Source organism: Ipomoea nil, unplaced genomic scaffold (assembly GCF_001879475.1).
Source record: "Ipomoea nil cultivar Tokyo-kokei standard unplaced genomic scaffold, Asagao_1.1 scaffold3394, whole genome shotgun sequence".
Lineage (NCBI taxonomy): Eukaryota > Viridiplantae > Streptophyta > Magnoliopsida > Solanales > Convolvulaceae > Ipomoea > Ipomoea nil.
The window spans coordinates 1,365,022-1,392,472 of record NW_017619822.1 but is presented as its reverse complement, the minus strand read 5'-3'; the positions used below and the strand labels follow the sequence as shown (position 1 = coordinate 1,392,472).

At 35.1% G+C, this 27,451-nt stretch overlaps 2 protein-coding genes and 1 long non-coding RNA gene across 3 annotated transcripts; 2 read left to right on the top strand and 1 right to left on the bottom strand.

Annotated features, from left to right (window-relative positions):
* Nucleotides 1-5,456: 5,456 nt before the first annotated feature.
* Nucleotides 5,457-6,839, bottom strand: LOC109171126. Its single transcript, XR_002052535.1, has 2 exons — nucleotides 6,576-6,839; nucleotides 5,457-5,703 (listed from the first exon to the last, which is right to left on the bottom strand). It is a non-coding gene; the product is annotated as an uncharacterized LOC109171126 (long non-coding RNA).
* A 328-nt stretch (nucleotides 6,840-7,167) lies between these two features.
* Nucleotides 7,168-8,160, top strand: LOC109171112. The gene is made up of 2 exons (XM_019320242.1): nucleotides 7,168-7,936; nucleotides 8,108-8,160. The coding sequence occupies exons 1-2, from the start codon at nucleotides 7,168-7,170 to the stop codon at nucleotides 8,158-8,160; spliced, it is 822 nt and encodes a 273-aa protein (XP_019175787.1).
* A 5,530-nt stretch (nucleotides 8,161-13,690) lies between these two features.
* LOC109171121 (receptor-like protein kinase HSL1) lies at nucleotides 13,691-17,485 on the top strand. The gene is made up of 3 exons (XM_019320249.1): nucleotides 13,691-16,452; nucleotides 16,560-17,184; nucleotides 17,432-17,485. Exons 1-2 carry the CDS (start codon nucleotides 13,842-13,844, stop codon nucleotides 16,988-16,990), a joined length of 3,042 nt encoding a protein of 1,013 aa, XP_019175794.1. The 5' UTR covers nucleotides 13,691-13,841; the 3' UTR covers nucleotides 16,991-17,184; nucleotides 17,432-17,485.
* The last annotated feature ends 9,966 nt before the right edge of the window (nucleotides 17,486-27,451 follow it).

Sequence of the window (27,451 nt, the reverse complement as noted above, 5' to 3'; positions counted from 1 at the left end):
CTGATGAAGGATGCTGCCTATTTATAACACCAGGAAGGTCTAGAGAATTCTTAAGCATTTAATATAATATTAAATGCCTAGAACTTGCCATGCAAGAAAAAACTTCTCCTGCAAATTTCCCCAAAGCAAATCTAGCCCCTTAGGAAACCTCCTCCCAAGTCCCTTAGGCAAATCTCCACCCAAGTCCCTTAGGCAAACCTCCACCCAAGTCCCTTAGGCAAATCTCCACCCAAGTCCCTTAGGCAAACCTCTACCCAATTCCTTTGGGAAATCTCCTCCCAAAATTATCCCAGGCAAACTTCTGCCCATTCCACATTATGAATTTAATATTTACAAATCTCCCACTTAAATTCATAATGTGGGTCTTCATCCTTTTTGTCAATCCCCTGCTGCTTGCATTCCTGTTAGGCCAATTGAGGATCTACACCATACGAATTTATCGTTGGTAACAGGCTTTGTTAACATATCTGCCAAGTTATCTTTAGTATGGATTTTCTGTATATCCACACTACCCTCTTCCACCTTCTCACGAACGAAGTGATACTGAACCCGTATGTGCTTCGTCTTGGAATGAAATGCTGGATTCTTTGTCAAGTACAAAGCGCTCTGACTGTCACAAAATGGAGTCATTTTCTCTAATTTGTGCCCGAGCTCCTCCAATAACATTTGCAACCATATTGCCTCTTTACTAGCTTGAGTAGCCGCAATATATTCTGCTTCCGTCGTTGAAGTTGCCACAACCGACTGCAACTTCGAGACCCAGCTTACTGCTCCGCCAGCAAGAGTAAACACATAACCCGTGGTGGATTTACTACAATCAAGATTACCTGCATAATCTGAATCAACATAGCCTTTAATGACGAAGTCTGATCCTCCATAACACAATGCAATATCTGAGGTACCCTTGATATATCTAAGGATCCTCTTCACAGCACTCCAATGCTCTCTACCAGGATTCGCCATGTATCGACTGACCGCTCCCACTGCCTGTGCAATGTCTGGTCTAGTGCAGATCATAGCAAACATCAAACTACCCACTGCTGATGCATACGGTACTCGAGACATCTCCATCCTCTCTGCTTCGTTGCTAGGACTCATACTTGAGGATAACTTGAAATTAATAGAAAGAGGGGTAGAAATTGGCTTACAATCTTGCATGTTGAAGCGCCGCAAGATTTTCTTCAGATAATTCTTCTGAGAGAGCCAAATCTTTCTATTATTTCTGTCTCGGTGAATTTGAATCCCTAGAATCTTGTTTGCTGGTCCCAAGTCCTTCATTTCAAATTCCCTAGCCAGTTGAGCCTTCATCTCCATGATACGATCATTGTTGGGGCCTACTACCAACATGTCGTCAACATACAACAGCAAGATGATAAACCGATTATCATCATCATCAAATCTCTTGTAGTATGCACAAGGATCTGAACTAAATCTGTTGTATCCAAGGCTCAAAATGAATGAATCAAATCTCTTATACCAACATCTCGGCGCCTGTTTGAGACCGTATAGAGATTTGGTTAACCTGCAAACCAAGTTCCTTTTTCCTTCTTCTTCAAAACCTTCTGGTTGGAGCATAAAAATTTCTTCTTCAAGTTCTCCATGTAGAAACGCAGTTTTCACATCCAACTGCTCAAGATACAAGTCATACACAGCACACATCGCTAGGACTGCTCGAATCGTTGTAAGTCGTACAACAGGAGAAAATATCTCGTTGAAATCAACTCCTTCCTTCTGAGCAAATCCTTTCACAACTAATCGAGCACGATACCGTTCCACTTGGTTGTTGCTATCTCGTTTGATCTTATAGACCCATTTGTTTCCAATAGCCTTCCTTCCTTGTGGTAACGGGACAAGTTCCCATGTTTTATTCTTATGGAGAGCTTCGATTTCTTCTTGCATTGCTGTCATCCACAGAGATGCATCTGAACCTTTAATAGCCTCATGGTAAGTTAAAGGCTCACCATCTTCTGTTAGTAGACAGTATGCAATATTTCCCTCCATAGAATAATCTGAGTGCCAAGCTGGTTGCTTCCTCTCCCGAGTTGATCGTCGAACTTCTGAAGTTGAAGACTCAGCTTGCTCTTGTTCATCATGCTCTATTGTTGTCTCAGGGGAAACTGGAATTTCTTCTTCCTTCCTTCCCTCAACTTGTACTGTAGTTGTCACTGGTTTCTCATTCCCAGTGCTTTCACCTTCTTGTACCTTCCCTTCTACAAATAGAACATCCCTGCTGATGATAACCTTGTGGGCAGTGGGATCCCACAGGCGATACCCCTTCACTCCATCAGCATACCCCAAGAAAACACATCTTCTTGATTTTGGATCAAGTTTTGATGTTTCTTGGGCGTTGTATATCACATATGCCGGACTCCCAAATGTATGTAAGTGAGAATAACTAGATGGCTTACCCGTCCACATCTCCATTGGCGTTTTCAGATCAATTGCGGTTGATGGTGACCGATTGATCACATAACAGGCGGTCTTGACTGCTTCAGCCCAAAATGAATTTGCCAAATTTGCAGTCCTCAACATTGCTCTTGTTCTTTCCAACAAGGTTCTGTTCATCCGCTCTGCCACTCCATTTTGTTGTGGAGTATACGCCACTGTGAACTGTCGTTTGATACCTTCTTGCAAACAGAACTTACCAAATTCATCACTAGTATATTCTCCTCCATTGTCCGACCTCAAACACTTGATCCGTTTCTCGGATTCAAGTTCCACACGCGCTTTGAAGAATTTGAAAACTTCAAATACATCCGCCTTCTGTTTGATTGGATACACCCAACATCTCCTCGAGTAATCGTCGATGAAGGATACAAAATATTTTGCACCTCCCAGGGATATAACTGGTGCTTGCCAAACATCAGAGTGGATCAGCTCCAAGATAGCCTTGCTCCTTGCTTTAGAGCTCTCGAACTTCAATCTATGCTGCTTACTTGTAACACAATGCTCACAAAAGGGTAATGATACCTTTGTTAGTCCTGGAAGAAGATGTTGATCAGCAAAAATCTTTAGACCTCGTTCCGACATGTGGCCAAGTTTTTGATGCCACAACATCGTTGATTCCTCTATAAGATTGTCTGCTGCAACGGCTGCTTCTCCTTGTAGTTGTGTTTCTCCTTTAAGCATGTATAGATTGGCTGCTATCTTCTCAGCTTTCATCACAACAAGCGCGCCCTTGATTACTTTGATGATCCCATCCTGAATGTGAATTTTACATTCACGGCTATCTAATTGTCCTAGAGACAATAGATTTTTCTTCAGGCCCTTCACGTGTCGTACCTCTTGGATAGTGCGAACCGTACCATCAAACATTTTTAGTTTGATAGTACCTAAGCCAGCAATCTCTAAGGCATGGTCGTCTCCCATGAACACAGATCCTCCAGATACAGGTTCATATTCATGAAACCATTCTTTCCGTGAGGTCATATGCCATGTTGCTCCCGAGTCCATTAGCCAGACATTAGCTAGACTTTTCCTGCCTTCAACAATTGTTGCTGCTTCGCCAAATAAAACTTCGCATTCATCCGTTGTACTCACAACACATCCCTGAGCATTTGATGTCTCGGGATTTTTGCCTTTGGTCTCATCCTTCTTGAGTTGCCAACACTCATTCTTGTAGTGCCCCTTTTTGCCACAGTGAAAACACTTGACATTCTTCTTACCCCTTGACTTTGATCTACCTCGGTTGTGACTCCCACTGGAGCCAGGCACCGTTGATCTTCCTCTCGTCACTGTCAACGCCTGGAATTGTTGTGAAATTCCAACTTTGTCTTCTTTGTTTTTGCGCCGACTTTCCTCTTCAAGAACCGCAGCTGCAATATCATCGAAGACAAGTATCTCCTTGTTGTTGACTAAATTGATAATGAGTTGATCATATGAATCCGGTAGACTTTGGAGTAAGATTTCAGCACGTTCATTCACTTCTATTTTATAACTCAACGCCGAGAGTTGTGAAAATAGAGTGTTGAGAGTGTTGATGTGCTCAGTTACTGAGGATGTCTCCATCATCCTGAGAGTGTATAATTTCCTCTTCAAGAAGATCTTGTTGTGCAGTGATTTGGCCTCATACAAATTTACGAGAGTATCCCATACCTCTTTTGCCGTACCTTTTTCCGCCACACTTGACAAAACTTCATCAGCAAGTGCTAAGTGCAGATTGGCAATAGCGTTGCTATCCATTTCTGTCCACTTCGCATCGTCAGTGAAATCGGCCGGTCTTTCTTCAATTGCTGCTACGCAGTTATCTTTCCTGAGAACTGCTTTCATTCTCATTTTCCACAAAGAGAAATTGTTCCCTTTGAACTTTTCGATCTCGTACTTGGCCGCCATTGTAAGTGGTGTTCTTGATTCAAATCCTTAACAATATATCTAAATAGTATTGTATAATAGAATAATACCGACCGTGTGAATTTACCAGTATTTATTCTAACATAAACAATACAAAAAAGATATATCTATGAACCAACCTGAGGCTCTGATACCACTTGTTAGGATCGAAACTGGTTCACAACACCAAATTTACAATAGCAACTTGAACTGGAAAATATTGAGAATAAATTCTAGTGTAAGATTTAAAATAAATCATACACAGAGGAAAGAAAATTGAAGAAGAATTTTTTTCTGTATTGGCAAAAGGATAAAACAATAGGAATTACAAATATAACTCTCTATTTTTCTCTACAGAATTTTTCTATACTCTCTGTATATTTCGTATGAGATGAGAAAGGATGGGATGGGATAATCTGATGAAGGATGCTGCCTATTTATAACACCAGGAAGGTCTAGAGAATTCTTAAGCATTTAATATAATATTAAATGCCTAGAACTTGCCATGCAAGAAAAAACTTCTCCTGCAAATTTCCCCAAAGCAAATCTAGCCCCTTAGGAAACCTCCTCCCAAGTCCCTTAGGCAAATCTCCACCCAAGTCTCTTAGGCAAACCTCCACCCAAGTCCCTTAGGCAAATCTCCACCCAAGTCCCTTAGGCAAACCTCCACCCAATTCCTTTGGGAAATCTCCTCCCAAAATTATCCCAGGCAAACTTCTGCCCATTCCACATTATGAATTTAATATTTACATCTCCCAGCTTCCCTCCGTCACTACCGGCGCCGCTTAATCTGTTGTAGTGGGCTTGATTGTAATTATCAGTAACAAGTTTGGCCGGTGCCATTTTTATCAGAAGAAGAAAAACCAAGAATGGAGAAAAAGAACCAAGAAGAAGGATGGAGAAGAAGGAAGAAGAAGGAAATTACCAATTTGTCCCTAAATTAAAAAAATTAAAATAAATTAAAAGATTCCGATCACATTTGGCCGGTAATTTGACTGGCGTGACCAAAATTGATAAGAATTGCATAGTCAAGGTACTAAATTAACATTTTCAAAAGTCAAGTGTTGCAATTAACATAACTGCAATAGTCAATGGATCAAAATTGAAATTTTCTATATATATATATATATTGTTATAAAACCACTATTTATGGACATTTGTATTTGTAACGGAATGTAACGGATGTAACAGTTGTATACATTTATTGTATTTATTACATTGAGTCCTTTATATTCTGTACTCTTGTAAACTAAAGAAATGAGCTAATGAGAATACAGAATTCATCTCACATATATCTCTACTCTTTTCCTTTGCTTTCTTTTGCTTTTGTTCTTCAAGCGTTCACCAAACTCAAGGAGTCTAAGGCCAACTAACCTGCATTACAACACGTTATCAGTACGCTCTAACCCCCGGTGAACGGTATTTTTCTATTTTCTTATATATATCTTATTTTTTTTCGGATGCCTGAGATCACATATGTTTATTCTTTATGCTTTTGTGAATTTATGAAAGCATGATCATATGATTATATGTTCCTTTTGGTAATATATATATTTCTGCATCCGTAAATATGTATTTTTATATCCATATACTTGCTATAGTATTTTTTTTAATGCTTATGATATTATATGCACTGTTTTTTTAACATTTTTTTTCCAGAATACGAAAAAAAAAAACCCTTTTCTTTTACTGTATCCCTTTTCCGATTAAACCTTTGTTAAGGTAATCTTGTCGATCTGGCTCTCATAATCATGTTTTTTTTCAAATCAACATAGAGATAAATAAACATAGATTGTTCATAGTTGATTTGTTTAAACTAAAAGAACCAATAAATAATTTCTATGAAGAATTGAACACAAATTTTTATGGTTATTATCAACCAAATTTTTAAACAATTGTCTAATTAACTTTGAGTGGATATGATTAAGCTTATCCCAGACATTTGTGTATGCATGTGTTTCACTATCTAGCAATGGTATCATATTTCTCATTTTTTTCTTTCTGCTTAAATTTTTCGAATAAACTGTATATAGAAATTTTCTACACATAAATTTTTTTTGATAAACAAATTTCTCGTTTTTTTTAAAAAAGTGTATATATACATATACTTTTACAGAAATTTGTACATGCTTGTATGCTTATATATATTTTTTTAGATTATATGCTCTGTATATGAGTTAAGCATCCCAGATTTATATACAAAAATCGAAGAATATCTATAGATTTTTTTTCTTCGAACTTCATACCTGGATCCGTGTGGATTTTCTTTCGATCTACGATCCGTCCCTATCCTGTACGGTCAGGGATGGCGGCAACGCTGGTTGATGACGATCGGCATCGATTCGCACGATCGGAGACAGCGGCGGCAACGCTGCTCGGCGATAGAAACCGGTGGCTGGAGGTGGCGGAGACAACCGACTTCCTCCCGCGGTAATGGCGACCGTCGGTGGCTCGCGAAGATGGTGGCTGCGGTGATGGCGATCGATGGTTGAAGGCCTCTTCTTTTTCCCCTTCGGTTTAATTGAAAGAGGTGGCATAACATAAATGCCTCATCTTTAGCCTAATAAACGCAGAAGCGTTTTTTTTCCTCTTTATGGCCTAGGGTTTTCTATTAAAGCCCTCCTTTTCTTGCATATTTCTATTTTGGACCAGTGTTTTCATTTTTGGACCACCATCATTCATGGGCTATTTTTTTTCTCATTCAAGCCCCTAATTTATTTGGACCATTTTTTTTGGGGCATGATATATAATATTTTCTTTGGGCCTTTCATTTATTGAAATAAACTAGGCCACACATTCCATTTTTTTATGGTCCTCATTCAAATATTTTCTGTAGAAATGGCTGCTCTCGCAAAACGAGAATTCGCTGAACTCGCCCTCGATGGAAGCAATTTCCTCACTTGGGCACTTGATGTTGAGATATATCTCCAATCTACAGAACTGCTGGACACCATTGAAGAGACATCTACGAGCACTGCAGCCCAGAAGGCAAAAGCGCTCATTTTCCTCCGCCACCATCTCAACCACGACCTCAAGAATGAATACTTAACAGAAAAAGACCCCTATGTCCTCTGGAAATCTCTTAATGCACGCTTTGACCAACAGACGTCATTGGTCCAACCCCAGGCCCAACATGATTGGCTTAACCTCCGATTTCAAGACTTTAAGTCTGTGACTGAATACAACTCCGCCCTACACAAAATTGTGTCACAATTAAAGCTCTGTAAGCAAATAATTACGGACGAGGATCTAATTGAAAAAACTCTATCCACGTTCCATCCAAATGACCTTGTGCTCCAGAAGCAGTACAGGAATACAAAGTATAATACGCATCCAGAGCTCATTACTGATTTACTGGTGGCTGAAAAGCATAGCCAGTTATTGATGCATAATCACAATGCACGTCCAACTGGCGCTGCACCTGTGCCTGAAGCACACACTGTTGCCCAGCAGAGCGACAATCGGCAGGGTCGAGGCCGGGGAAGGGGGAGAGGTCGTGGCAGGGGCCCAAAGCGAGGTGGCAGAGGGGGAGCTAGCGGTAGTAACTCCCGTCCTCAGAACAAGCAAACTCAAAGAAATGGACCAAACAAGTCACAACAGAACTCTGGTCAGTCGCAACCATGTTATAAATGTGGTTGCAAAGGACATTGGTCTAGGACATGCAGGACTCCTAAACATCTGGTCGAGGCTTACCAAAAGATGCTCCAGCAAGAAGGATGACAAAAGAAGAAAGATTCTGGGCAATCATCTTTGCCTGAAGCAAATGCCCTCATCTTAGGGAATGATGACCTGCTAGGCGATGAACTAGCTGATTATGGAGATCAGGAGTGATACTCCTATTCTTTTCTCTCCTTTTTCTTATGGACATCCATTTTACTTCATGCCTGCGTGCATGTTTATATTTGAACTCCTTTGTCCTATATGAATAATGGATCCCTTATCTTTGAACTCTTTTGTTTTTTTTTGAATAAATACAATGGATTCTTCTTAGACATTATCTTGATACCCATTCCTTTTTCTTTAGAGATATGGGAGATGAATCAACCCTATGCTTGGTTGATTGTGCGACTACGCACACTATTCTGACAGACCGGAGATTTTTCCAAACGTTCAAGGAACATAAAGGCAACCTTTCAACCATAGCGAATGATGACATCCCTATTGTGGGCTCCGGCAGAGCGTCACTTATTCTTCCTAAAGGAACAAAGTTGATCATTGATTCAGCCCTCCTATATCCTCAATCAAAAAGAACTTTGCTCAGTTTCAGGGATATTCGGTCCAACGGTTTCCACATAGAAACTAAAACTAAAAACAATACCGAATTCCTTGTTTTGACCAAAACGGTCAATAACCAGAAAAAGGAAATTGAAGAACTTCCTTCCTTTTCTTCAGGCCTGTATTATTCATATATCAGGCCCCAGCACTCCTGCGTTGCACTCGCAGTAAAGTTTAAAGATACACATTCTTTCAGTCTATGGCATGACCGCTTAGGTCACCCTGGGCAAACAATGATAGGCCGGATTCTTTCAAATTCAACTGGACATAACCTTCTTAGGACAAACATTCTTTCTACAAAAGATTACACATGTGTTCCATGTGCACAGGGAAAACTTATTGTTCGTCCCTCGCGTCCTAAGATTGGTTTTGAGTCACCTGTCTTCCTGCAGAGGCTACAGGGTGATATTTGTGGACCAATTAATCCTTCATCCGGACCATTTCGATATTTTATGGTCCTTATTGATGCTTCCACCCGATGGACACATGTGTGTTTGTTGTCCACTCGAAATATGGCATTCGCAAAATTCATAACCCAAATCATTAGGTTGAATGCCCAATTTCCCGATTATCCTATTAAGAACATAAGAATGGATAATGCTGGTGAATTCACTTCGTCAGCTTTTGACGATTATTGTATGGCCATGGGAATTAAGGTGGAACATCCTGTACCATACGTCCACACCCAGAATGGTTTAGCTGAATCTCTTATCAAAAGAATTAAACTAATAGCTAGACCATTACTACAACGGTCCAGTCTACCAGTAAATTGTTGGGGACACGCAGTGTTGCATGCTGCAAACCTAATTCAACTCCGGCCAACTGCATATCACGATTATTCCCCTCTACAACTTGTACGTGGTAATGAGCCAGACATTTCCCATTTGCGTGTCTTTGGCTGTGCGATTTACGTACCTATACCACCTCCGCATCGTTCTTCAATGGGCTCGCAACGTCAATTAGGTATTTATGTTGGGTATGAATCCCCTTCTATCATTAAATACCTCGAGCCTATGACAGCAGATCAGTTTACTGCACGGTTTGCTGACTGCATTTTTGATGAAGATCATTTCCCGGCATTAGGGGGAGAGAAAAACCCAGTTTTGAAAAAATGCCACGAAATTTCATGGGATGAAAAAGATCTTCAATATCTTGACCCACGTACTAGTCAAACTGAACTTGAAGTTCAGAAAATAATAAATTTGCAAAAACTAGCAAATAATCTGCCAGATGCGTTTACTGATTATAAAAGAGTAACTAGGTCCTATATTCCTGCAGAAAATGCTCCATCAAGGATAATTGTCCCCAAAGGACCAAATAATAACACCGACACTATCCGACGCCAGAAGCGTGGAAGACCAGTTGGTGCAAAAGATGTAAATCCGCGGAAAATTAAAAACAATAAACAATCACAGTTACTCCAAAATCGTCCTGAAGACGAAATACCCAGTGTAAATGCACGTGCTACAAATAAATCTAACACTGGGAATACGGAACACCTTCACCAAGATATGATAGCAAATGAGAAAGACTTGGTTGAAGTAAATATAGAATCTGCCATAAACTTTTTCGAAACAGGAGAAAATCTTAATAGAAATGTAACAGTCGTCGACGACCAATTCGCCTCTACAATTGCTCTTCACATTTCTTTCAATAATCTGGATCCAGAACCAAAAATTATAATGGAGTGCCGGAAGCGCTCCGATTGGTTGAAATGGAAAGAAGCAATTGAGGCTGAGCTCAACTTGCTAAATAAAAGAAAAGTGTTTAGTCCTCCTGTACTTACCCCTAAAGGCGTGATCCCAGTAGGATCCAAATGGGTATTTGTACGAAAGAGGAATGAACAAAATGAGGTGGTCAGATACAAAGCGAGACTGGTAGCTCAAGGGTTCTCACAGAGACCCGGAATAGATTTTGAACAAACTTACTCTCCTGTCTTAGATGGCACATCGTTCCGTTATCTAATATCGTTGGCAGTAAAAATGAATTTAGAAATGCAGTTAATGGATGTTGTGACCGCATATTTATATGGGTCACTAGACGCTGACATATATATGAAAGTACCTGAGGGCATCCAAAATCCTTTATGTAAAGGAAATACAAATAAAAATATGTTCAGCGTAAAGCTACAAAAGTCATTATATGGCTTAAAACAATCAGGAAGAATGTGGTATTGTCGATTGAGTGAATTCCTCTTAAAACAAGGATATGAAAATAAAGATATTAGTCCTTGCATCTTTACAAAGAAATCAACTGATGGTTTCTGTATTATATCAATCTATGTAGATGATATAAACATCATAGGGACGAGCAAGGACGTCAAGAGGGCATGCTTGTGCCTAAAGGAGGAATTCGAAATGAAAGACTTGGGAAAAACCAAGTTCTGTCTCGGCCTGCAGATCGAGCACCTCCCTGAAGGAATATTCATACACCAATCCAAATACACAGACAAGTTATTGGAAAAATTTTACATGGATAAGTCCCATCCACTTAGTACTCCAATGGTAGTCCGATCACTTGAAGTTGATAAGGACCCGTACAGACCTAAAGAGGATAATGAGGATATTCTAGGACCAGAAGTTCCTTACTTAAGTGCCATTGGAGCACTTCTATACCTTGCCAACTGCACTAGACCTGATATTGCATTTTCAGTAAACATGCTAGCTCGTTTTAGTGCTGCTCCAACCAGAAGGCATTGGAATGGCATAAAACACATCCTCAGATATTTGCAAGGTACAAAGGATCTTGGCCTTCTATTTAAAAGAAACCAAGACACCACATTAGTGGGATACGCGGATGCTGGCTTTATGTCTGATCCGCATAATGCTAGATCTCAGACTGGATATGTGTTTCTTTCTGGAGGTACTGCTATTTCATGGAAATCAGTTAAACAAACATTAGTAGCTACCTCCTCAAACCATTCTGAGATTATTGCCTTATACGAGACCTCCAAAGAATGTGTATGGTTGAGGTCATTAATACACAATATTCAAGACTCGTGTGGAATAATGAATAATGGAAAGATCCCCACTGTCCTGTACGAGGACAATGCAGCATGTGTTGCACAAATGAGTAATGGATATGTTAAAGGTAATCTCACCAAACATATTACACCAAAATTCTTTTATCCACATGAACTCCAGAAGAGTGGTGAAATACGAGTCCAAAAGATCCAGTCAAGTGAGAATCTGGCAGATTTATTTACTAAGTCCTTACCTACATCTATTTTTGAAAAGTATGTATACAAAATTGGTATGCGTAGATTAGGAAGGCTGTTGTCTTTAGGGGGAGCAACAACATCTTGAATGTAACAAAATTATTAATCTAGAAGATCAATTTATTCACTTTGATCCAGAAGATCAAGACTTATCCTTATGTTTTATACCTAAACCCAGAAGGTTTACAGTTGTACTCTTTTTCCCTTTGCTGAGTTTTTTTTCCCACAGGGTTTTCTCAGTGTAAGGTTTTTAATGAGGCAACCAAAGCAACACATGCATTATCCATATATCATGTACTCTTTTCTTGACTAGGTTTTTCCCACAGGGTTTTTCTAGCGAGTTTTTAACGAGGCATGATTATGGCAAAATAATGTCCAAGGGGGAGTGTTATAAAACCACTATTTATGGACATTTGTATTTGTAACGGAATGTAACGGATGTAACAGTTGTATACATTTATTGTATTTATTACATTGAGTCCTTTATATTCTGTACTCTTGTAAACTAAAGAAATGAGCTAATGAGAATACAGAATTCATCTCACATATATCTCTACTCTTTTCCTTTGCTTTCTTTTGCTTTTGTTCTTCAAGCGTTCACCAAACTCAAGGAGTCTAAGGCCAACTAACCTGCATTACAACATATATATATATATATATATATATATATATATATATATATATATATATATATATATATATATATATATATATATATAAAAGGTGAGTTAGGTGGAATTATAGGTGGGTTTTATATATAGAACCCAAATTTAACTCCACCCACCGTAAATTTTAATTTTTTTTAAGACTTACACTTAACCCACGACTTACTAAAAAAAAAAAAAAAAAAAACAGTAAGCAATAGAAATTGGATTTGTCTAAATATTTACAAGAGAAATTGAAATTGACATCCTATATATTACAATAATGTCACAATGTGGAATATGGGATTATGTCATTATATTAAAAAATATTACTCCATATTATATTTCCAAGTTGACTGCGAGTCATGGCAAATTATGCCGTGAGCACGTGCCCACCTTGAAAGGTGTGTATAGTTTCATATCCATAATTTCTATATTGTAGATTAATAATTTTTATATTGTAGATCCATAATATTTATACTGTAGATTCATAAAATTTATACTTTAAATTTTAATTGTTGAATTCTGTTTTCACAAATCAGAGAACTATATGTTAATAATTTGATAACTATACAGTTTAGAAATTATGAATTTACAATACAGAAATTATGAATCTATAGTGAATTTGTAGTATAGAAATTATGAATTTACTATATAGAAATTATGAATCTACTGTATTTAAATTATGAATCTATTATTTAAAAATTATGAATCTAAAGTATAAATTTTATGAATCTACAATATAAAAATTATGGATTTACAGTAAAAAATTTATAAATCTACAATATAAAAATTATAGATATGGAATCCTGCCTATCTTGCAAGGTGAGCACGTGCTAATAGTATAAATTCGCGCCCACCTTACAAGGTAAGCATGTGCTCATAGTATAACGTTCCGCAAGTCATTGCGCAAGTTGTATTACGAAGTCTACCGTTTACTCGAGTCAACAAATTGATGTCGTTGTTTAAACGCAACGACTTGGTGAAAGGACATAAAGGCGCATTCGTCCAGCTGAGCACTGATAGATAGATACAAAGAATCGCCTATCACTTTGTCTCCAATTGAAGCGACAGCAAGATGAAAACAAAAATGAAGTGGAGCCACTATAACACAATTATCAAAATAATCATATCCAACCATTCAAAATGACAAAATGGAGGGACCTCCAATTAGCCATATATCCACTTCAATGGAAGACCACTAGTATAATGATTGCATTGGAGCATTCCCACCAGGCACCAACCCATAAATTGGCTTTTTGTAAGAAGATGGCAATCACACTGGAAAGAATAACAGGTTTTGAGGTTTATCAACACAATTTTGAGAACCGACAGTTCATACTTTCTAAAAAGAAAACCTCAAAATCAGTGCCAGAATGCCAATGGAAACCTTATCATCATCAACCCAAATCCTCCTCCTCGCAGTCTTTATCTTCACATTTCCTTTATATGTAGAGTCCCAAACTAGTGACACCGCTTCTGAAAGATCGATTCTTCTTGATATAAAGAAGCACTTTTCAAACCCACCAAATATCTCTCACTGGACTTCATCATCAGACCACTGTACATGGCCGGAAATTACCTGCCGGAACGGCGTGGTCACCGGAATTCACCTTGGTGGGCTACTTATCAATAATCACACAATCCCACCCTTCATCTGTGACCTGAAAAATCTGACCCTTCTTGATCTCAACAGCAACAATATCCCTGGACCATTTCCTAAAATTCTGTACAATTGTTCCAGCCTTGAAAACTTGGACCTTTCTTTTAACAACTTCAATGGCATCATCCCTGATGATATTACCAAGCTTTCGCCTCGGCTCCAGGTTCTGAATCTGTCTGCTAACGGGTTCATGGGTGGAATTCCAGCTGGAATTGGAGGCCTGAAAGGTCTAAAGGAGCTTCAGCTAGCTGGAGTGGTGACAAATGGCTCATTCCCTTCAGAGATTGGCAACTTGTTGAATCTTGAAGTTCTTGTTCTGAACTGGAATACGTTTTCACCACAGGAAATCCCACCAAGTTTTACCCAGTTGAAGAAACTGAGAATCCTCTGGATGCAACACGCCAATTTGATCGGCAAAATCCCAGAAAATATCAGTGCCATGGAAGCTCTAGAGTTCCTGGATTTAAACACAAATGACTTGAGTGGAAACATTCCCAGTGACTTGTTTCTGCTCAAGAATTTGACCACGATTTACCTCTACAAGAACCGGTTGTCAGGGCCTATTCCTCGCCCAGTTATGGCCTTGAATTTGAATGTGATTGATTTTTCTAATAACACCCTGACAGGGAGCATTCCAGAAGACTTCGGACATCTGGCAAAGTTGGGGGGATTGTCCTTGTTCATGAATCAATTATCAGGCCAAATACCAGTAGGCTTAGGGAGATTGCCAGCATTGTCTACTGTTAAAATTTTCAAGAACGATCTGTCAGGTGAACTCCCACCAGATTTTGGTCGATTTTCGATGCTTCAAGTTTTTGATGTTTCCACAAACCATCTTACAGGATCACTCCCAGATGGTTTGTGTGATAATAAGGTGTTGTCTGGCATGTTTGTCTTTGACAACAATCTCACCGGTCTGCTGCCAAAATCACTTGTGGATTGCAACACCTTGACAGGAGTCAGGGTTGAGAGAAACAATCTTTCTGGTACAATTCCTGATGGTTTGTGGACAGCTAGGAATTTGACAAGGTTGTTGATTAACAATAACCAGTTCACTGGTCAGCTTCCACAAAAGGTGGCATCAAATTTATCTCTAGTTGATCTCAGCAACAACCGGTTTTCGGGTGAAATTCCACCTGAAATCTCTTCTTGGAGCAACCTAGAGACCTTCAGGGCAAGCAATAATCTCTTGAAAGGTAAAATTCCTCAAGAACTCACGGCTCTTGGATCTTTATCAGTCCTTATGCTTGATGGGAATATGCTTTCTGGAAATTTTCCTTCAAATATTATATCTTGGAAGTCATTGTCCACATTGATATGCAGTAGAAATCAGCTTTCCGGTACAATCCCTCCAGCACTAGGTCTTTTACCAAGCCTTAATCAGCTAGACCTGTCTGAAAACCAATTCTCCGGGGAAATCCCACCTGAAATAGGTCGTTTGAACACAGCTTCGTTCAATCTGTCCTCCAATCATCTCTCTGGGAAAATCCCTGATGAATTTGAAGTTGCAGCTTTTCGAAAGAGATTCTTGAATAATACTGGTCTCTGTGCTACTACCCCCTCATTAGGCCTCAGGGATTGTGGAACAAAAACTGTGAAATCCAACAAGATTTCAGCCAAACTTATTGCCATTCTAGGAAGTATAGCAGCCTTTTTATTTGTAGTGGTCATTCTATATATGGGGTATGTGTGCATAAGTTACAAAAAAAGAAAACGAGCATTATCGGTTAAAGATTGGAAGCTCACACCATTCCACACTTTAAGCTTCACAGAATCAAACATCATACCAAATTTAAAAGAGAAAAATGAGGTTGGGAGTGGTGGATCAGGGAAAGTTTATGTTGTGCCATTGAGTAATGGAGAGAAAGTTGCTGTCAAAAGGATTTGGAGCAACCACAAGCTGGATGAGATGCTTGAGAAGGAGTTTCAAGCAGAAGTTGAGATACTGGGCACAATTCGTCATTCCAACATAGTGAAGCTTTGGTGCTGCATTTCAAGTGAAGAATCAAACCTTCTTGTTTATGAATACATGGAAAATCGCAGCCTCGACCTATGGCTTCATGCAAAAAGAAGACCACCCGGGCAATTCCTGGATTGGCCTACTAGGCTACGCATCGCAATTGGAGCTGCTCAAGGGCTGTCCTATATGCATCACAATTGCTCACAACCAATTGTTCATAGAGATGTGAAATCCAGCAATGTTCTTCTAGATTCAGAGTTCAATGCCAAGATTGCAGATTTTGGCCTCGCCAGAACATTGATAAAGCATGGAGATCCCAACATAGTGTCCACAGTTGCTGGCTCCTTTGGCTATATAGCTCCTGGTAAGTTTGCAGACTTTAAAACCTTCCCATTTTTGTCATTCATTCCGAAAAGTTTCTCATTTCAGTCTTTGACCTTATGACTAACCTTACTTTAATGCTTATTCCAGAGTATGCACACACTAGAAAAGTGAATGAGAAGATTGATGTGTATAGTTTCGGGGTGATACTTCTGGAACTGGTGACGGGAAGAGAGCCGAACGATGGAGATATGGATTGGTGCCTAGTTGATTGGGTGCGATACTACGTTCAAGAAGGAAACCCCATTGAGGATGCTTTAGATGAGGAAATAAAGGAGGCAGGGAACATTGATGAGATGTGTGGAGTGTTCAGGCTGGGGATATTCTGTACTGGTGCAAATCCTGCTAAAAGACCCGCTATGAGAGAGGTGTTGAGGTTCCTCCTGGATTGCAGCTCTCAATCAGGAAATGGAAAAGAAATAAGTGTTAGTGAGCGCGATGTTTCACCGCTTCTCAAGTGTTGTAGTAGTGAGGGGATATTGGAAGATGGAGATGATGGTTTAAAGCCAGGCCAGTTGTAGTTTCAACATCAAGAGTCTGTCAACCTGGGGTGTGATTGAGTGACAAAGACTCATTCATCCTTAGCCAAATGTCAAGTGTTTGATCATTGGACATTGGTCTATTGAGAAATTCAGAAAGTAGAACAACAGAGGGAGAAAATCAATATACGTGTATGGGAGTTTCTTCTGCAATTTCATAGGATTCATGGATGCAGGTAAGTCATATCTCTCTAAGTACTTCATATTTTGTGTAAATCATCACAAAGTTAATATAGTTTAGTCGCATGTTTTATGGCCTGAGATGGCTTCCTAGCTATAATTATTTTTTTTGGTCATAAAAGGCGTTTTTGATCATTATTATATAACTTTAGATTGTGATATGTCATTTATTTCCTTTATTTTTGTAAATTGACTGTAAGTGTTTTTTTTTTTTTTTTTTTTTTGGACAATAACATTTTGTAGAATTGCAGCATATGTGTATTCTTATTATTCCGCATCAAGTTATTCTGCAAAAGGCAAAAACTTGTGTGACAATCTCATGGATTATTGTTTACGAGATCAGACGAGCCGGATGGTAGACAACTGAGCAAGTAAGTATCAAAATTTCAGTTATACGTATTACAATATTTATTATTAGAAACAATCAATTTTATTCTAAATAGTATCACAATTTCAAATATATGTATTACAATCTATCTACAAATCTAATAAGAGCCAATAATGTTAGGCCTGGAACAAAAAAATGACTGTATAATTGTTTCTTAAAATGAATGGTTCATATTATTTTGATTTTAGTATTTTTTTTTAATGATTTTTCTTATTTACCCTCCATTATATTATTTTATTCCCTTAAATAACCCTAAATTCCGTTAAAACATTTATTATTCTTCACTTATTAATTTCTATAAGAAAGGTCTTAGGTTCGAACCACATCCCAATTAGAGTTGGCATGATTGCTAAACATATACTACGAATATGTTAAAATGTATTAAAAAATATAATATAATATTTAACATAAACTTTGGTCAAATAATTAGCCGGACTAAATACATAGCAGTCAAAGTTTAGTATCAAATATTATAAATCATGAACTTTGAAAATCATTTGATTTTCTTGCATTAAAAAAAAACAAACAAATTTAGGTTTAATTTTTTTTGGTTTAATTAATCTTTTTTGATTATTTAGAACAAAACTTAATATTTCAATTATGCTTTTGCATTATTGAAGTGATTTAGGTTATTATGGTATTAATATTTTTTTTGTATGTATTTTTATAATGTTACAATTATACTTAATTACTTTGTAAATATTATACTATTTTTTTTATCGAACAAAATTGTTCTTACATCATCGTCAGACATGCGCAACATAACTACAAAGTTGTTGATCATAAATATAATTACATATGTACTCTAAAACGGTATGACCATTTTTCAGAGAATTGGCAATGTTGACATCCCACTGACTCCAATTGAACAAGTTTACACATAAGAATTTTATCAATACATTAAAACTTCTAAAGAAATTTGTAAGTTAATTTTTACTATATCATTATAACAATATCTATTGTAACCATATACTTTGAATTATTTATTATCATCCTCTATTGCCAACAATTGTAGCAATTGTCATTGACAAATTAACCATCAAAACAATATGTCTCAACAATGAATGAGAATTTAAAAAAATCAATGATTTCATTATTATGGATAAAAAGTATGTACGTCACTTTATTACTCTTATTAAATTATAAATAAATTAGTAGCTACAACAAAAATAATATATATGCATTTAATTAATTTAGAAATAGATGTCTATAATGTCATTATTTAAAAAAAATTATTCATTAAAAAAAATTAAAAAGATATATAATTTCATTAGTTTTATTATCTTTATTTTTTACAATTCAAAAATTCCTTACCTTCAAATTTATTAATTTATCATATTCACTACATTGTCCATTGTCTTTTTTTTTTTTTTTTTTTTTTTTTTACATTATCTTGTAATTAAATATTAAAGTTATAATACAAAATATGTTATATATATTAATTTACCAAATATTTTATACAAATATAATAAATATTAATATTTTGTTCAATACTTTCACATGATAACCTACGACACACATCTCACAACACATGAAATATGTAGGGGAAAAACTATCACTACCAAATATCAACATGTGATTGTAAGATAAAAATTTCATAGTACAACTAAGATCTCAGTCATATATACACAACAAAACAAATCTAAAACTTCCTACACCATAATGTCACTGCATAATGAACCCCTCTATGATATTGCCAGTAACCCAAGTGCACATGACACACTACCAATAAAAAGAATGACATGTACTCAAGATAAAGACAATTACAATGCTACCCAAAATAGAACTAATAAGAAGAATTAGAAAAATTACCCAAAAAAGAATTAAGAAGAATTAGAGAAATTTCAACCAAAATTAGTATTTATTTAGACTATCGCTTTTAGACTAAGTATTTAGACTAGTGTTATTACAAAGTTGCAAACATTTATTTTAGTGACATTATAATCATTCTCTCATATATTATCTTGCACTTATATACTTTAAATTACCGATTTAAATAAACAAATTCAACATTTATTTATCTATGCATGAACATCTCATATATAATATTGCATTGATATATTTTGAAATACTTATTTAAAAATAGTAATTGAGCATTATCTCATTCGTGCAAAGTGCGTAAAAAAACTAGTATTTATCATAAGTGACAATTTATTTTTAATTCAAATTGGTATTAAATTTTTTACAATAAGTATTACAATTTCTATCTTAAGTAACATTTTACATATAAGTATTATAATATTTAAATTAGAATTACACTTTGTAAGTATCACAATTTTAGTTATAAGTACAATATTTATCATTAGTAACAATCATTTTTATCCTAAATAGAATCACAATTTCATATATTAATATTACAATATTTATTTATTTATTATAAGTAACAATTTATTTATTTTAAATATATATTAAATTTTCTGTAATAAATATTATAATATTTTTGATAAGTAACAAACAACTATCTTAAATTCGACTCGCCTCACGGATTAAGATTTGTGAGACGATCTCACAAAAGTGTGACTCATTTGCAAAATTATATCTTTCATTGCTAATTGCACATGTAGCATAAATTTTTCCTTGACGTACAATAACATTTTGCAGCATTAAAGTTTGATTAGTGAGTTTCTTGTGAGTTGTAACATTAAGACATTTTAATTTAATATTCATATTTAAGGAATGTCTTTAATGAATTATATGAATGATTGAAGTTATACATTATATTGCTACCCAAGGTGAGCCATTGCATATAGTCTAACATTTAAAGGGACATATGAATGGATCTAGGTAGAGTGATATATGTATATTCAAAGATACCATACTTATTTAACTGAAGTATTTTGTGATTGTCCAATGAATTGTGTTTATTTTGGCATTATGTGTGTTTAAGTATTATCGAAAGTTGAAGTTCATTGTATATTGAAAGTTTAATATTTATTAAAATTCTGAATCTGTTATTGTTAACTCACGACATTAATGGTAAGTATATGTATGAACTTTTGCAGCTTTGATTAACCTTTTTACGTCTGGAAATGTTGTGGTTAAGTTTAATGGGTTGAACTAAGTAGAGACTATTTTGAACAAATCAAATTTCATATGGAGGCGTATTAGACCAAGATCTTGGATTACTATGGAAAACATTAAGTACTCCAAGCCAATTTTTCACAAAAGTTAACAAAAGTTGGGAATGGAAGTGAATCAGTGATTGATAATTGGTTAGTACACTTTTTCATTATTTTTCTTCCACCAGCAAAGTTTGCTCATCTCTAGGTGAACTATAACAACCTTAAGAAAAAGTGGAGATTTTTTAGAACTTAAACATCTAGCTATTACATCAGGAGGAAGGGATACTGAAGGAAATGAAGGATAATTCTGTTCATTTCGTATTCCATGATGGTTCTAATAGTAACAAGCTACGTTCAAACTAGGTAAGAGGAATGAAGAAGAACAAGGCCCCAATGAAGATTCAAGCAGGTCATATTCAAAAGGCTGTTAGGTGTTTCTTTTGTAAGAAAAGAAATGTAAAGAAATATTGTTCGAAAAGAAAGGTATAAATTATGTTTTTTTTTTTTTTTTTTTTTTTTTGTGCTTTGAATAAAATCTTATAGAAGTATCACATGATGGTTAGAGTCTTGTGCTTTTACTCATGTGTCTCATATTTTTCAGGGATTTTATTCGATCCAGCTCATAAAAGAACCCCGTACAAGTATTGTTCATGGGAAACAAGATGAAAGCACAGGTACGCCATGGTATAAGTATATTAAATTTCAACTATGGCGAGGAATTTATTACCAGTTAATCATTACCTTATATTGTTAGAATAATTTTGGTATATTAATAATTATAAGCATCTATCTATACTATACATAAAAATTAAACAAAATTCTCATTTTTAACTTCTCGCCCAAAACAGTCCTATACTATTAATATTTGCCTAATATTATAAAATAGTATAATACAATTCCTAATAGAATATATTGTTTCATATTTTCCTATTAGTACTATAATTCTACATTCAAATTCCTATTCTAATATTGTAAAATAGTCTTCACCAAAAAAAAATATTGTAAAATAGTCCTAATAGAATATATATATATATATATATATATATATATATATATATATTGTTTCCTACTTTCCTATTCCCGCCCAAAACAGTCGTATACTATTAATATTTATCTAATATTAGAAATTGTATTACACTATTTTACAATATTAGATAAATATTAATAGTATACGACTGTTTTGGGCGGGAATAGGAAAGTAGGAAACAATATATATATATATATATATATATATATATATATATATATATATATATATATATATATATATATATATATTATTTTCTGTTTTCATATTCGTACTATAATTCTTGAAAGTTGATTTTAGCGGTGATCTTTTCGTGAGTGTCGTCCTCTGGGAATGACTATAAGGGAATTGAGTAGAGAGGGGTTAAACACAATATCATTAAGTGTTTGAAAGCTAACCAAATTGAAATGTTTGTTTGCATAAAGACAATCATAAAACAAATAAATTTCTAAGTAATAGTCAAGGATAAAAGAGAGGACTTAGATCAAGAGTAAGTTAGAAATGTGCTAGGTTTGGCTATGGTGAATCCCTATTCTCATAGGTGAAATACCAAATCCAACGACCTTTTGCATAGTAGTGCCCTAACCAAACAAGAGTCCATACAATTCTCCAAATTCACAATCACATTCATTCTAGAGGCATAGAAAAACCTAGATTTGGCAATTCAATTCATGTTGGCATTCATACAAAGCAGTTCAATCTAAATCCCTAACTAGTTTAACTACTCATAATGTAATTGATAAACTAAAAGCAATTTATAAAGTAATATGCAATGAATTCAAACTACAAATTATGTGAAATGTAAAAGTAAGAAATTGAGAACTTAACTTGATAGAACTCGTAGTATGTAATATGAAATTGAAGTAGGAATTGTGACTACAAATGATAAACTTCCTCTAAATCTTCCCAAAATGTTAATGGATTACAATGGATTGATGTTCTAGAATGGACTTGTAAAGAGAAAACCTAAAAAGAAGACTTAGAAAATTACTCGATACCCCCAAAATAACGCCTATCCCCCTTTTACACTATTGCAACCGCGCAATAACCACCTTCAGATTGCATGGTCACGATGGAGGTCACGGCGTGACATCCATCGTGACGCCTGGGATCCGCAAAGTAGTCTGCAGGTCACGCCGTGACCCTCACCGTGACGTGCAAACTACTTTCAGATGGTTAGATTGTCACGCTGCGGGTCACGGCGTGACCAGTAGCGTGACACCTGACCATCCAAAAGCTAACCGAAGTGTCACTTGTTGCGTCTTCTCCTTCGCTCCGATGCTCCGTTGGTCGTTGTTATCCTCGTGCCTTCCATTTGTGCACCACCTTGCCTTAATATCATCTTGATTTGTCCCCATTTTAAGCTCTTGTATGCCTCAATCTACATTTCCCTTCCTCAAGCCATCAACACCTGAAATATGCTTTATGTGCGCATAAACACCTGATGTTCACTTAGAAATTAGTACAAACGAAGCATAATTATAGACTAATTCAAGTATCAATTCTCCATTCAAATTCCTATTCTAATATTGTAAACTAGTCCTAATAGAATATATTGTTTCCTACTTTCCAATTCGTACTACAATTCTACATTAAATATTAGTATTCATAATACAATACAACAATATTAAATTGAAATTTTCTTAAAATACTCTGTATCATATATATCCAAATTCGCAGTTCTCCTCCTCAAATTAAGGTAGGATGAGGATGAGAACTGCGAATTGAGATCGATTTTAGGGCTTAAATCCCTTTATTCATGCTCAAATTGGAATATTAATTAGTTGAAAAGGACGAAAATGCCTTTAAAATTTTTAGATTTCGGCATGTCTTAAATGGAGAGGTGACTGACATGATGAACTTTGGTACTAAAATAATAGTCGTGGATGAAAATTGGTACTAAAACAATAATCGTGGATGAAATTGGTAAGAATTAAACATGTCGACCAAAACCGTCATTTTTCTAATACTAGTGGGACCAAAATTGGTATTTGCCCCATTCATATTAGTATAGATTAGTGTACGGTAAGTAATATATTAGAATCTCATTCATATCACAAAATTAATAGTATATATTGACTACAATTTTATATGAAAATTAACTAATAATCTCATATATTAGAATTTTGTTAGAATTTTTCATATCATTAATTAACTAATTCTTTTTCCAATTCATTAAAATCCCAACGAAATTCTTTTTTCATATCATTAATTAACTAATTCTTTTTCCAATTCATTAGATATTAGGGGGGTGTAGTCAATCATGACTTTTGTAGTGTTTTAAAGACTTTTAAAATGATAGATTTTAATAAACTTTGATTGACTTTCATAGAGTTGTTCAAAACTTTTTAAAACTTTATAAGACTCGATAAAAGTCTATATAAAAAACTTTCATAGACTTTTATCAACTTTTTATTTTAAAAAGTCTACAAAAGTCATTGAAATTCTAAATTGAATACATCCTTACAAATTTTCAATGATTTTGATTCTTATTATTTATATAATTTTCTTACAAAACATTTATAATATATATTATAAAATTCTTCTTATTATATAGTTCTTCACCCACATCAACATTCTCAACATTATTATTTTTATCCATAGTATGCTGAGACTTATATGCTAATTACTTATATATATTATTAATAATCATCAACAAAAAAAATTACATTAGAAATTCATAACAATATTGAACAATAAAATTTATAATAAAAGAATTGATCAAATAAAATATTTAAAAATATAATTACAAGTTGCATAAAATAAAAAAAATCTAATATTAATAACATATATAAAAAACTATACTTGATATATTGTTAGGCTACACGCAAAAAACTATTATTTGCAATAGCAATTTGAGACTGTGAACAACAACAAGGTGCTACTGTTTGCAACCCCAAGTTGTTGTTTCGAACAGTAGTTCGCTATTCGTAGTAACCTGTTGTTAAAAAAAAAAAGGAAAAATATATATTACGAAAGTAAACATAAAAAGAATAAAAATCAAAAGATATAAGTATTTATATGAATATTAATATATTATGAAACATATACTAAAAATTTAACGATGAAAAATTTGCTTTGTTCATGTATTTAGGGAGAATTAGAGAGAGTTAGGGATAAAAAATTCATAGAAAAAATAAAAATCAATATAAACAAGCAATAATGAAATAAAAATAATATTATTTCGAATTTGTAGAGGAAGACGGTAAAGTTTAGGAGAAAGAGAAAAATTGATAGAGTTTGGGTATGAGGAAAATATAGGATAATGAAGAAAAAATAATTTTGTTAAATTTAGATAGGTTTATAAAGTTTAAATAGGAAGAAAAAATAGAGTTTAAATAGAGAGAGAAAACATTCAAAGTTGTTAGAAAGAAAATTTTGAAATCTTGGGGTTGATGGTTGGATTTCAACTATTCATATTTGAGAAGGAAAAGTATACCAAAGTTCATAACTTTTTGAATATCACATGACTTTCAAAGAATCTTTAAAAGTCTTAATCGAATATCACACGACTTTTAAAGACTCTTTAAAAATCTTGATTGAATACTACCTGACTTGTAAAGACTTTCTAAAAGTTTGAATTGAATACCTCCAAACTTTTAAAGCTCATAAAAGTCTTTAAAACTCTATGAAAGTCATGATTGAATACACCCCTCTTAGTTAATTTTCATATAAAATTTTGTTAAAAATTAATCTTTATTACTTTTTTTACCAATTAGTTAATATTCATATTAGTATAGATTAGTGTACATTAACTAATATATATTATTGGGCTCTAATCTATTTATTCAACTTTGTTATTTGCTTATCATTATTTATAAATAAACACATTTGTTTATTTTTATTTTGTTTCTTCTTTTTTTTTTTTTTTTGAACTATGAAGAGTTGGTGTTATCGGATTCATATAAGAAATAGTTCGCTCTGGTGGAGTTGGAGAATTTGCTATCTTTGTGGGGGAAAAGTCCTAGGGACTTTCCAGAAATGCCAATTCCAGACGAAAGCATCATGGGTTTGATTGAAAACATGTTGATAGCCGAAGAGTTGGCGTATGACAAGGAATCGTTGAAGACAGAGCACGAAACATTGGTAACACATTTGACGGACGAGCAAATGAATGTTTATGAGACATTTGGTGGAAAGACGGTAGTTTTGGGTGGTGATTTTAGATAGATTCTTCCAGTTATTCCGAAAGCAACGAGACCAGTAGTTGGCGGAACAACTATTAATTCTTTACACCTCTAGGCAAATTGCAAGGTATTGAGGCTCATGAAAAACTTGAGACTACGGAGCTTAGCTTTAGAGAAAGATAGACAGACGGTTGATTGGTTTTCAAAATGGATTGCAGACATCAGAGATGGGATTACAACACAATTTGTCTGAGATCGATATTCCAACACGGTTTCTGTTGAAGTGTGGACCCGATCCCATAACAACTATAGTGGAAGCACCTTTCCAAGCGCGAGATATGGCATGCTTGATGAGTTGCACCTAGAAAGCCGAGCGATCCTCTCACCGACTTTAGATGTTATTGATCAAATTAATCAGTACATGTGCGACATGAATACTACAGAAGTTCGAACATATTCAAGTTATGATTCTTTGTGTAAGGCAGAATCATACGGTGAAAATCTATCAGAAATACACACTACTGAATTCTTAAATAGTTTGAGATTTTAGGGTGTTCCTAATCATTCATTGAAATTAAAGGTCAGTGCACCTATTATGTTATTGCGGAACATAGACTACTCTCTTGGTCTTTGTAACGGGACGCGGCTCATAATCACAAGATTGACAGATCACATTGTCGAAGCAAGAATAGTTAATGGGATACATCAAGGAACCAAAGTTCGTATTCCCCAAATGTTTCTCACTCCTTCTAATACGAGATTCTTCAAGTTCCAACGTAAACAATTCCTATTGATGCTTGCATATGCCATGACTATCAACAAAAGCCAAGGCCAAACACTAACTCACGTTGGGTTATTGCTAAAAAAATCAGTCTTTAATAACAGACAATTGTATATGGCTTTCTCCCGAGTCACCCATCCTGATGGCCTGAAGGTGTTAGCTCTAGACAATGATGGACAAGATTGTGTTACGACTACCAATGTTGTTTACAAAGAGTTTTTCAATAATGTGTAAATACAATCGATGATATATTATGTATTTGTTTTCCCAAATGATATAATTGCTATATATCTAGACAAAAAATATATCTTATTATACAAATGAATTAGAATAGCAATTGATTACTATAACTAAGTTGCTAGAGAACAAGCACATTTGCCCAATTTATAAAAATCATAAACAATGATATATAAATCTCTAAAGTTATAACACTGCATGCGTACATCTAGACATTAGCTATTAATTGAGCAATTATTTGCTCGAATTCAAGCAATGATAACATCAACAAACATAAATGACCCAAACCATATCTTCAATTACACTATATATTTTATGTTATAATTAAATAATTGTATATCGATATGATCCAAATATTCTTAATATATTATAACAAATCCATTCCGTGCATCGCACGGGTAAAAATACTAGTTAGTATAATAGTATAAGTAGCCTTATTATATATTGAAGGATAAGAGTAAACATCAACCAAGGTCCCTTGAGTTTGGTGGTTTCACCACCTATAGTCCCTAATTTCTGTAATTACCATCCGTGGTCCTTCGAGTTGCGAAATATTGGCCCTGTTTGGTAAAAAATTGGCCTATAGGCCAATTTTGGCTTATTTGACCACTATTAATTGTTTGATTTAGTTAAAATATCAA

What these genes read in the sequence shown, in the direction of transcription:
- LOC109171112 (XM_019320242.1), top strand. Translation starts at nt 7,168, where the DNA reads ATGGCTGCTCTCGCAAAACGAGAATTCGCTGAACTCGCCCTCGATGGA. An exon ending in CAAGTCACAACAGAACTCTG is followed by an intron (nt 7,937 to 8,107) that starts GTCAGTCGCAAC and finishes CCCTCATCTTAG; the next exon opens with GGAATGATGACCTGCTAGGC.
- LOC109171121 (XM_019320249.1), top strand. Translation starts at nt 13,842, where the DNA reads ATGCCAATGGAAACCTTATCATCATCAACCCAAATCCTCCTCCTCGCA. An exon ending in CTTTGGCTATATAGCTCCTG is followed by an intron (nt 16,453 to 16,559) that starts GTAAGTTTGCAG and finishes TGCTTATTCCAG; the next exon opens with AGTATGCACACACTAGAAAA.